The 12,594-nt window shown below is 41.7% G+C and overlaps 1 protein-coding gene across 3 annotated transcripts in view; it reads right to left on the bottom strand.

Annotated features, from left to right (window-relative positions):
- Nucleotides 1-12,594, bottom strand: part of golim4a (golgi integral membrane protein 4a) — a 106,077-nt gene that overhangs the window by 63,771 nt on the left and 29,712 nt on the right. For all 3 annotated transcript variants that reach the window (XM_067995353.1, XM_067995355.1, XM_067995354.1), the window contains exons 3-4: nucleotides 8,729-8,778; nucleotides 6,657-6,710 (exon numbers count right to left, since the gene is read on the bottom strand). In XM_067995353.1, the coding sequence (XP_067851454.1) occupies nucleotides 6,657-6,710; nucleotides 8,729-8,778 (104 nt within the window). The remainder of the gene's footprint in view (nucleotides 1-6,656; nucleotides 6,711-8,728; nucleotides 8,779-12,594) is intronic.

The following is a 12,594-nucleotide window of genomic DNA, read 5'->3' as shown; positions in this document are numbered from 1 at the left end:
CTTGGAACTAAAATGGCAGCATCAGTATGAGTGAAATCTCATTATTCTGTCTTCTGAGCTTAGGCAAGGAGATGTCAATCCAAAAAATAAAAATAACATTAATGCATTGTATACAACCATAATTTCAATGAAGGTTGCAGAAATAAAACATTTCAGGAAGCGTGTCTATAAACCCATCCACATGTATCTAATTAAACCAAAGTAACAAGTATAAATAACATGGGAAACTGCTCTTTAGAAGGAATAAGTATAGTGCAAATCTTTCATTGAACATTAATCTAAAAAATGGAGCCAGCTGAAAACTCATCTTTATTTATAGTAAAATCAGCTGAACTTCAAATATCTGAATAGTAGGTACCGATTTAAAGATGATCTAATCCAAAAAATCTGCTGCCTTCTCATCATTTTCAGACCTGAGATAGTGAATATTTTGCAAAACAGACTGACCCAGGCATGAATCATTTTCAGTAACTAAACGGAAAAGAAAACTTTGAACTGCTCAAGTAAACAGATCAACTCCAAACTTTCTATTGATCTGAGAGACATATTATTCTGTTAGAAAAAGGCAAAATAATAAGTGTTCAGATTTAAACCAGACAGGTAGCGACCACATTATTTTTTTTTCGTTCATGGGATGTGGGCGTCAATGGCGAGGCCAGCATTTATTGCCCATCCCTAATTGCCCTTGAGAAGGTGGTGGTGAGCCGCTTTCTTGAACCGCTGCAGTCCGTGTGGTGACGGTTCTCCCACAGTGCTGTTAGGAAGGGAGTTCCAGGATTCTGACCCAGCGACGATGAAGGAACAGCGATATATTTCCAAGTCAGGATGGTGAGTGACTTGGAGGGGAATGTGCAGGTGGTGTTGTTCCCATGTGCCTGCTGCCCTTGTCCTTCTAGGTGGTAGAGGTCGCGGGTTTGGGAGGTGCTGTCGAAGAAACCTTGGCGAGTTGCTGCAGTGCATCCTGTGGATGGTACACACTGCAGCCATAGTGCGCCGGTGGTGAAGGGAGTGAATGTTTAGGGTGGTGGATGGGGTGCCAATCAAGCGGGCTGCTTTATCTTGGATGGTGAAGAGCTTCTTGAGTGTTGTTGGAGCTGCACTCATCCAGGCAAGTGGAGAGTATTCCATCACAGTCCTGACTTGTGCCTTGTAGATGGTGGAAAGACTTTGGGGAGTCAGGAGGTGAGTCACTCGCTGCAGACCTGCTCTTATAGCCACAGTATTTATATGGCTGGTCCAGTTAAGTTTCTGGTCAATGGTGACCCCCAGGATGTTGATGGTAGGGGATTTGGCGATGGTAATGCCGTTGAATGTCAAGGGGAGGTGGTTAGACTCTCTCTTGTTGGAGATGGTCATTGCCTGGCACTTGTCTGGCGCGAATGTTACTTGCCACTTATCAGCCCAAGACTGGATGTTGTCCAGGTCTTGCTGCATGCGGGCACGGACTGCTTCATTATCTGAGGGGTTGCGAATGGAACTGAACACTGTGCAATCATCAGCGAACATCCCCATTTCTGACCTTATGATGGAGGGAAGGTCATTGATGAAGCAGCTGAAGATGGTTGGGCCTAGGACACTGCGCTGAGGAACTCCTGCAGCAATGTCCTGGGGCTGAGATGATTGGCCTCCAACAACCACTACCATCTTCTTTTGTGATGTGGAGATGCCGGTGATGGACTGGGGTGGACAAATGTAAGGAATCTTACAACACCAGGTTATAGTCCAACAGTTGGACTATAACCTGGTGTTGTAAGATTCCTTACATTAATCTTCCTTTGTGCTAGGTTTGACTCCAGCCACTGGAGAGTTTTCCTCCTGATTCCCATTGACTTCAATTTTACTGGGGCTCCTTGGTGCCACACTCGGTCAAATGCTGCCTTGATGTCAAGGGCAATCACTCTCATCTCACCTCTGGAATTCAGCTCTTTTGTCCATGTTTGGACCAAGGCTGTAATGAGGTCTGGAGCCGAGTGGTCCTGGCGGAACCCAAACTGAGCATCGGTGAACAGGTTATTGGTGAGTAAGTGCCACTTGATAGCACTGTCGACAACACCTTCCATCACTTTGCTGATGATTGAGAGTAGACTGATGGGGTGGTAATTGGCCGGATTGGATTTGTCCTGCTTTTTGTGGACAGGACATACCTGGGCAATTATCCACCTTGTCGGGTAGATGCCAGTGTTGTAGCTGTACTGGAACAGTTTGGCTAGAGGCGCGGCTAGTTCTGGAGCACAATTCTTCAGCACTTGTCGGGGCCCATACCCTTTGCTGTATCCAGTGCACTCAGCCGTTTCTTGATTTCATGTGGAGTGAATCGAATTGGCTGAAGACTGGCTTCTGTGATGCTGGGGATATCGGGACGAGGCCGAGATGGATCATCCACTCGGCACTTCTGGCTGCAAACGCTTCAGTCTTGTCTTTTGCACTCACGTGCTGGACTCCGCCATCATTGAGGATGGGGATGTTTACGGGGCCTCCTCCTCCTGTTAGTTGTTTCATTGTCTACCACCATTCACGACTGGATGTGGCAGGACTGCAGAGCTTTGATCTGATCCGTTGGTTGTGGAATCGCTTAGCTCTGTCTATAGCATGTTGCTTCCGCTGTTTAGCATGCATGTCGTCCTGAGTTTTAGCTTCACCAGGTTGGCGCCTCATTTTGAGGTATGCCTGGTGCTGCTCCTGGCATGCTCTTCTACACTCCTCATTGAACCAGGGTTGATCCCCTGGCTTGTTGGTAATGGTAGAGTGAGGAATATGCCGGGCCATGAGGTTACAGATTGTGCTGGAAAACAATTCTGCTGCTACTAATTGCCCACAGCGCCTCATGGATGCCCAGTTTTGAGCTGCTAGATCTGTTCTGAATCTATCCCATTTAGCACGGAAATAGTGCCACACAACACGTTGGATGGTGTCCTCAGTGCGAAGACAGGACTTCGTCTCCACGAAGGACTGTGCGGTGGTTACTCCTACTAATACTGTCATGGACAGATGCATCTGCGACAGGTAGATTGGTGAGGACGAGGTCAAGTAGGTTTTTCCCTCGTGTTGGTTCGCTCACCACCTGCCGCAGGCTCAGTCTGGCAGCTATGTCCTTCAGGACTCGGCCAGCTCGGTCAGTAGTGGTGCTACCGAGCTGCTCTTGGTGATGGACATTGAAGTCCCCCACCCAGAGTACATTCTGTGTCTTTGCTACCCTCAGTGCTTCTCAACATGGAGGAGGACTGATTCATCAGCTAAGGGAGGATGGTAGGTGGTAATCGGCAGGAGACTTCCTTGCCCATGTTTGGCCTGATGCCATAAGATCTGGAGTCAATGTTGAGGACTCCCTCAGCTACTCCCTCCTGAATGTCAGTCATATCACTGTACCGCCACCTCTGGTCGGTCTGTCCTGCCGGTGGGACAGGACATACCCAGGGATGGTAATGGAAGAGTCTTGGACGTGGCTGGAAGGTATGATTCTGTGAGCATGGCTATGTCTGTGGTACAGCTCTCCCAATTTTGACACAAGTCCCCAGCTGTTAATGAGGAGGACTTTGCAGGGTCGACTGGGCTTGGTTTGTCTTTGTCATGTCCGGTGCCTAGTGGTCCGTCCGGTTTTATTCTTATTATAACTTTTTTTTAAGCGAGATTGTACAACTGTAGTGGCTTGCTAGGCCATTTCAGAGGGCAATTAAGAATCAACCACATTGCTGTGGGTCTGGAGTCACATATAGGCCAGACCAGTTAAGGACAGCAGGTTTCCTTCCCTAAAGTGCATTAGTGAACCAGATGGGTTTTTACGACAATCATTACTGATACTAGTTTTTTTAAATTCTAGATTTTTATATTAATTAATTGAATTTAAGTTCCCCAGCTGCCATAGCAGGATTTGAACTCATGACTCTAGATTACTAGTCCACTAACATAACCACTATGCTACCGTCTGAGTCACTATACCCCTGAGTCACATAGTACATGAAGTGACAAACTAGAATTTTTTCAGTATAAAATAGAAGCTTACTACAAACAGGGACCAATGTACAAAGTTCCTTCATTTGCTACTGTTGGGAAATATTTCTTGCACATTATGGTTTCAGGCCCATTTTTCATTGTAAATCTGTGTGTGTTATATCATAGAATCATAGAAAGGTTACAGCATGGAAGGAGGCCATTCAGCCCATCGAGTCCGTGCCGGCTCTATGCAATAGTAATCCAGCTAGTCCCACTCCCCCATCTTATCCCTGTAGCCCTGCAATTCTTTTCCTTTCAAGTACTTATCCAGTTCCCTTTTGAAAGCCATGATTGAAATTGCCTCCACCATCACCCCCTGGCAGTGCATTCCAGATCCTAACCATTCGCTGCGTAAAAAAGTTTTTCCTCATGTAACCTTTGGTTCTTTTGCCAATCGCTTTAAATCTATGTCCTCTGGTTCTTGACCCTTTCGCTAATGGGAACAGTTTCTCTCTATCTATTCTGTCCAGACCCTTCACGTTTTAAATACCTGTATCAAATCTCCTCTCAACCTTCTCTGTTCCAAGGAGAACACCAGCTTCTCCAGTCTATCCACATAAATAAAGTCCCTCATCCCTGGAATCATTCTAGTAAATCTTTTCTGCACTCTCTCTAAGGCCTTCACATCTTTCCTAAAGTGCGGTGCCCAGAACTGGACACAATACACCAGTTGTGGTCGAACCAGTGTTTAATAAACGTTCATTATGACTTCTTGCTTTTGTACTTTATGCCTCTATTTATAAAGCCCAGGATCCTGTATGCTTTTTTAACCACTTTCTCAACCTGCCCTGCCACTTTCAACAATTTGTGCACATATACCCCCAGATCTCTCTGTTCCTGTACTCCTTTTAGAGTTGTGCCCTCTAGTTTATATTGCCTCTCCTCGTTCTTCCTACCTAAATGTATCACTTCACATTTTTCTGCTTTAAATTTCATCTGTCACATGTCCCCCCATTCCACCAGCCTGTCTATGGCCTCTTGAAGTCTATCACTATTCTCCTCACTGTTCACTACACTTCCTAGTTTTGTGTCATTTGCAAATTTGGAAATTGTGCCCTGTACATTCAAGTCCAAGTCATTAATATAGATCAAGAAAAGCAATGGTCCTTGTACCGACCCCTCGGGAACATCACTGTACACCTCCCTCCAATCCAAAAAAAACAACCGTTCACCACTACTCTCTGCTTTCTGTCACTTAGCCATTTTGTATCCATGCTTTATTCCATGGGCTTCAATCTTGATGACAAGCCTATTATGTGGCTCTTTATCAAACGCCTTTTGAAAGTCCGTATACATCACATCAACTGCATTGCCCTCAATGACCCTCCCTGTTACCTCATCAAAAACTCTATCAATTAGTTAAACACGATTTGCCTTTAACAAATCCATGCTGGCTTTCCCTAATCAATCCACACTTGTCCAAATGACTGCTAATTCTGACCCGGATTATCGTTTCTAAAAGTTTCCCCACCACTGAGGTTAAACTGACTGGCCTGTAGTTGCTGGGTTTATCTGTACACCCTTTTTTGAACAAGGGTGTAACATTTGCAATTCTCCAGTCCTCCACCACCAAACTAAGGATGTTTGGAAGATTATGGCTATACCTCCGCAATTTCCATCCTTACTTCTCTCAGCAACCTAGGATGCATCCCATCCAGACCGGGTGACTTATCTACTTTATCTACTTTTAAAGTTCTAGTACCTCCTCTTTATCAATTATTAGCCCATACAGTATCTCAACCACATCTTCCTTTACTGAGACTCTGGCAGCATCTTCTCCCTTGGTAAAGACAGATGCAAAGTACTCATTGGCCATGCCTTCTGCCTCCATGAGTAGATCTCCTTTTTGGTCCTGGATAGGCCCCACCCCTCCTCTTACTACCCGTTTACTGTTTACATGCCTATAGAAGACTTTTGGATTCCCTTTTATGTTTGCTGCCAGTCTATTCTCAAACTCTCTCTTTGCCCCTCTTATTTCCTTTTTCACTTCCCCTCTGAACTTTCTATATTCAGCCTTATATTATCTTATATTATCAACCTGACACCTGTCATATGCCCCTTTTTTCTGCTTCATCTTACCATTTATCTCCTTTGTCACCCAGGGAGCTCAGGCTTTAATTGTCCTACCTTTCTCCCTCATCAAAATTATTATACTCAGAGCTAGAAAGCTGACATATTACAAAATAATACAATTACCATACGGGGTATGAGTCATAATGTTCAAGAGGAAGAACGTAAAAGGGTTCCTTTGTTTCCTTTCCAAGAAACCTACTCTCCCATTATTAACATTTAACATGCTAACTATTGAATTTGTGGTGTTGACCATATAAATGTTTTGTTTATTCGTAATAGTAGCCACTGATACAGGTTCCATACATTATAGGGTATTTAAAAGACTAATTCAGAAAATTCCTATTTGTAGTGTTGAATAGTTAGTTCAAATTCAGAATGAAACTACAAGTACACAAAAGGTCGTCTTAAATGCTCTGTACATGAAACGCAGCAGTACCTATTTAAGGTAGCAAATTTACCTTGAACATAGGCAATTATGCCTTTAATATACTCTTATTTAATAACCCTTCACTGGCAAAAGTAAAGTGATTTGATAACAATTGCTCAAGAATACTGTATATCCAATTTTTGTCATAAAAAGTCAGTGCACCTACCTTCAGCATTTTGTGTTGTACGCTAAGTGCACTGTATCGGTTACTGGAATCTTGCTGCAAAACAGAAATTAATAAGGAGAAGCCCGCTTTGTCACTTTGTTGGCATTTTAAAGCATATTCGTAATGACATTACAACAGAAAACAGAACAAAAGACCAAAATCAAAGGAAAGTGGCAGGAAAATAGTCAAAGGTAGGCTTATTTTTATTAATAGGGTGTCAAATTCAGGTAGTTATCAATGCAGTGGTAGCCTTTGGCCTTCAACAATGACAAGAGTGATGTGAATTTCTTCAGGTTACTATAGATCATTGGAACCCAGGGCAACTAATCTGACAGGAAACTGAATCCAGGTAAAACAATTTGCTACACTGACATGAAAAGACACACTGTAACAAGTTATTATACAGGCAAGTTGAAAGCGAAATGCAGATCAGAACATGAAGCATTGGTTCTGTAAATTTAGAAGGCTACTCCGAAGAGTGTCAGTAATTTCTTTAATTGTCATACAGCATTCGCCAGTTAGTTTTGGATAATTTCATTAGCAAAGAATTTTAAATTCCTATGTGTTAGAATTCCCATAAATGAAGCTTTGTTGTGCTTGGACTGTACCTTTTATTATTCAAATCATTATTGGAAGATTTGAACAAACTACAAATGTAGACGGTTTCAGTGCTTTACATGTCATAACTTTGGCTGTAATTATCTTTTCTGAAAATTATGCTGCACATCACATTTTAATACAGTAATTTAAAGTCACTTTTTAAAAACTGTCTCAATGCCATGCATTCGCAATATAGATTACAAACTAATTATCAACTGGAAATAAATGCCACTCCCCAAATGCAGTTGGGGCAATAGGTGTCTGGCAGAGAGAAGTGATTCCACAGACATGATAAACTGAAGAGTGAAGTTCAGCTGACTTATGAACATCAAAACAGAATCGCTGATGGAAACTCGTTGACTCACTGCTAAACATTATTCTGTTGATTCATGTGAAAATATCAAATAGCACTATTTTTGATTTGTTAGCCAGCAAACACAGTAACAACAACTGATATAGCACAACATAAGTGAAAGGGGATGGGATCAACACCTGGGAAAGTCAGGAGGCATCATGGAACTGATGGCCACAAGATTAATTCCCAGTTTGAAACACCTTAGTTACCCAAATAGGCTCAACAAGCTTGATTCTATATCTTTTACAGAAGCACAGACTTGAATGTGATTTGTTTGAGGTTTTTACAATAATGAAGTGATTGGATTGTGTTTATGTAGACCAATTATTTCAACTGAATAGATTAGGGAGGGCCAGGGCTCTTGCTTAAAAGTTATGTAAGGGCAGAACTAGGTTGGATGTTAGGTAGTTCTTCTTTTCCCAGAGAAAAGTGGACCTGTGGAATAGCTTGCCAGCTTGTGCAGTGAATGCTGATTGCCTCAGGTGAGAGCTGGACCTGTTTCTGGCTGGGGTGAAGATCACCTTGTACAAAAGCTAGGTATCCTATAATATAAACCAGGACCAATATCATCTCCTGGACTAGTTTTGATCGTCTAAGGTGGCCAGAGAGGAATTTTCCAGTCCCACTCCCCCACTACCACCTAATTGGCCTGGGATTCTAATCTGTTTTTTTCGCCTCTTCCAGGAGATTGTATGGCTCCGGGTGCAGTGGGGCGTGCATGTATTGTGACACATAAGGCATCACAACTGTGTGGGACAAGTTAGATGAACCAGTAGGTCTTTTCCTGTCCGTCATTTTCGTATGCTCGTAACTGGTATTACACTAATACCATTTTTCTCCAATTGCAAATTATAAGAAAATATTCTATGCAGATAATATAGGTAAAACAAATACAATGTGCCTTACCATAATATGGCAAAAAACAATCTCAGACATTTCAGCTTGTATTAGGTTCAACAAACTAAACATAAGCAAGTTGGTACATGCATTTAAATAATGCCATGAAAAAGTTATTCAATTAACAAGAACTAAAGTTATGTACTGAAATGTTTCATTAAGTGTTTAAAGCATGTGCATTTTGCTCTAAAGAAGAAACCTTTAGCAACAAATTACTCACCTTTTCTTTGTTCAAGGATTCCTGTGCTTCTAACTTATAAACCAAATAATCTAAAGTAGAAATTTAAAAAGAAAGTTAATGTTCAGACTTAATTGAAACAGAAAAGTTCTAATCCATCAGGCACCATATTGGTAAATCAACACAATGCAGCACAGAATAATAGGTGATAGGTTTGATCCTTCGCTGAGACCCTGATTCAGTCACTCGGGTATGTGGAAGCTAGGAATCTCCAAGCGAGAACAAGGAGGAAAAAAAGTACTTTTAGGGAGTTTTCACCAACCCATTCCTATGCATCATGCAGCAGTGGCATTGGAACTGGCCAACTATGCCAATCTCTGAGTTATAAGAGATTTGTAAAGAAAAGGAAAAATAAAAAGTTACAAACCTAAAATCATTCTAACCAGTCAACTCCATTCTTCAATGGAGAAAGACAGTGTAGGAGACAAGAGCTATCCCACATTAATGTCCCCTTATTGTTTGAGCCAATGCCTTTAATAAACAAATTGGAAATATTTATATTAATATAAATTTTTGCCAGATGCAAGTCCCTGGATGTCTGACATTTAATGGTACTAATGTCTATTATGGAGAAGCAAGTATGGCTTTTTTTTTTGCAATGCATTAAAATTATGACACTAAACAGTCTTAACTACTTCTTTTTAAAGCATTTTAACAGCTGGTTGTCAGCAAAATGGCATCATCATCATAACATTGCTGCACTACTGGTAGTAGAGTAGTTTCACTTCATTGCGAGTAACAACAGCCACATTTTTGATCCTATGCTTTCCTGCACTGTAAACAATAGTGATATCACCATTTCCAGCATTCAGGAACTCACCAAAACTGAGAGCTCCATGGCTCAGCATTTAACTGAGCTATCCAGACTAGTAAGTTCCAAGTTTCATTCCACTCTTGCCTGAGTTAGCAGATCTGAGTTGGAGTGGCGATGAGAGTGCTAGAATTGGCCTTGACACTGCAGGTCCAGGTAGGTGACAATCAGCCAGGGTCCCACTCCTGGTTGCAACCCTGATGGAGATGCACACTGAGTGAGGACAGGATCAGGCTCAGTTCCTTCCTGCTTTTTTAGCAGAGTTACTAAATAACCTGTTTAAAACAAATGGGTTAATTCCTGCACTAAATCACTGAGAGAGGAATTTCAAATGAATGTACTAAGCATTTGTACATTAGTATCACAAGCCATAATTGACTGCATGAGTGGAAGAGGAGAGAAAGCTAGCTTAACGATTACCAAAGAGTCTGATTTTTATAAAATCACCTTATTTATATCCTATTTCCACTTGCAAAACAAATCGAGTAGGAGCAATGATCTGTTGAACTTCATTTGCTAATGCTGCTCCAGGTCCAAGGTGACATTTCACTATCTACGGATGGACAGATACACATACTATTTCTACGGTACTTATTTAAGAAAGGAATCAACAATGTAGTTTAAAAGGTCACTACATGAAACTGATAATTGGATTTTCCATTAGTCAAGCTACTTCTAATTTTCAGAAGCACTTTGCTACTTACTTATGAAACCTTTCACCTTTCTACTGTCAGTAAAATGCAGTCAGTGAGAAGCATGCAGTTTTCCTGTAAATATGAAAGATTTGACCTACAATATTCCAGTGGCAGCAGAAACCTACTTTTTTGTGGGTCTTGTGAGCTGCTGCCAGCTCCATTGAACCCACTCCTAGCCTACCCAATGAACAAAGCAATTTAACCTATCCAGTGCCATGACATCACTCTTGTCATTATGTCACTAGCATCAAAGATGCCCAATTAAAATGCTTGGGATGAAATTAAATGTAGGTCAGTAGTGATGACATTACGCTGCTGTTCCGTTTCAGGATTTTTGATGATTTGGCCTAGGAGTGATTTCAGATCAATTGATATTAGGGCGATGCTATTAAGTTAAGTTCAGTTTACAGGAGGTTAAATGCACAATACACAGCTTCTGGGATTAGATTCAGCTGAAGCATCTGTCCAGAATGATGCTTCCTGCATACCATATCAACTTGAAACAGTGGAGGTTCATTGAAACATTTCAGGAAGCATTTGTATACAATATGTTAGAATGACTTCATTTATGTGTGCTCAGTGAATTAGCTGCCAAGAGATCACACCTAGGAGGGCTGTAGAACGTTTAATTGGCAGCTCAACGTGCCAATTCCTGGGAACAGAGAACTGGAGGAAGATCATAAGTCAAGCCTATGGCTGCCTCGTCAGCCAGGAAGGAGACAGTCGGCAGAAATTGGGTGTAGAAGATGGACAGTGGGAGAAAAACCTCTCCTTAAATTTAGCACCTACTAGTTAGAGAATTTCTAATCAGAAAAGTGAATTTACCCTGCTAACAGGGATAAAGTGTATCATAGTAGGTACAGCACAGGAAGAGGCCATTCGGTCCATCGTGTCTGTGCCAGCTCTTTGAAAGAGCTATCCAATTAGTCCCATTCCCCTGCTCTTTCCCCAGAGCCCTTTAAATTTTTCCCATCAAGTATTTGTCCAATTCTCTTTTGAAAGTTACTAATGAATCTGCTTCCACCACCCTTTCAGGCAGTGCATTCCAGATCATTACAACTTGCTGCATAAAAAATGTTTCCCTTTTGCCGATCACCTTAAATCTGTGTTCTCTGGTTACTGACCCTTCTGCCACTGGAAACAGTTTCTCTTTATTTACTCTGTCAAAACCGTTCCTGATTTTGAAGACCTCTATCAAATCTCCCCTCAACTTTCATTGTTCTAAGGAGAACAACCCAGGTTTCTCCAGTCTCTTCACGTAACTGAAGTCCCTCATTCCTGCGACCATTCTAGTAAATCTTTTCTGCATCTTCTCTAAGGCCTTGACATCCTTCCTAAAGTGTGATGCCCAGAATTGAACACAATACTCCAGCTGGGGTCTAACCAGTGCTTTATAAAGGTTTAGCATAACTTCCTTGCTTTTGTACTATATGCCTCTATTAATAAAGGCCAGGGTCCCACATGCTTTTTTAACAGCCTTCTTAACTTGTCCTGCCGCCTTCAAAGATTTGTGTATGTACATCCCCAGGTCTCTCTGTTCCTGCACCCCCTTTAAAATTTTAATATTTAGTTTATATTGCCGCTCCTCATTCTTCCTACCAAAATGCATCACTTCACACTTCTCTGTGTTAAATTTCATCTGCCATGTGTCTGCCCATTTCACCAGTCTGTCTATGTCTTCCTGAAGTCTGTTACTATCCTCCACATTGTTTACTACATTTCTGAGTTTTGTGTAATTTGCAAACTTTGAAATTTTACCCTCCATACCCAAGTCCAGGTCATTAATATATATCAAAAAGAGCAGTGGTCCTAATACTGACCCCTGGGGAACACCATTCTGAAAAATAACCGTTCACCACTACTCTTTCCACACTGCTTTCTGTCCCCTAGCCAATTTTGTATCCATGCTGCCACTGTCCATTTAATCCCATGGGCTTTAATTTTTCTAACAAGTGTATTATGTGGTACTTTATCAAATGCCTTTTGAAAGTGCTTTGCTATTTTCTATGAGGAATGTCATGTAATAGATTAAAATTGACTGTAAAAGTTATTCTGTTCATTTGCATTTTATGTAAAATAAGTCATCCTTTTAATTTACAATTAACCTTTTCTCGCTAGAACATTAGCGCCAGACAAGTGCCAGGCAATGACCATCTCCAACAAGAGAGAGTCTAACCACCTCACCTTGACATTCAACGGCATTACCATTGCTGAATCCTCCACTATCAACATCCTGGGGGTCACCATTGAACAGAAACTTAACTGGACCAGCCACATAAATACTGTGGCTACAAGAGCAGGTCAGAGGCTGGGTATTCTGCGGCAAGCGACTCACCTCCTAG

The sequence above is a fragment of the Heptranchias perlo genome, chromosome 13 (assembly GCF_035084215.1).
Source record: "Heptranchias perlo isolate sHepPer1 chromosome 13, sHepPer1.hap1, whole genome shotgun sequence".
NCBI lineage: Eukaryota > Metazoa > Chordata > Chondrichthyes > Hexanchiformes > Hexanchidae > Heptranchias > Heptranchias perlo.
Note: the sequence above shows the minus strand (reverse complement) of the source record. Positions and strands in the feature narration are given on the sequence as shown.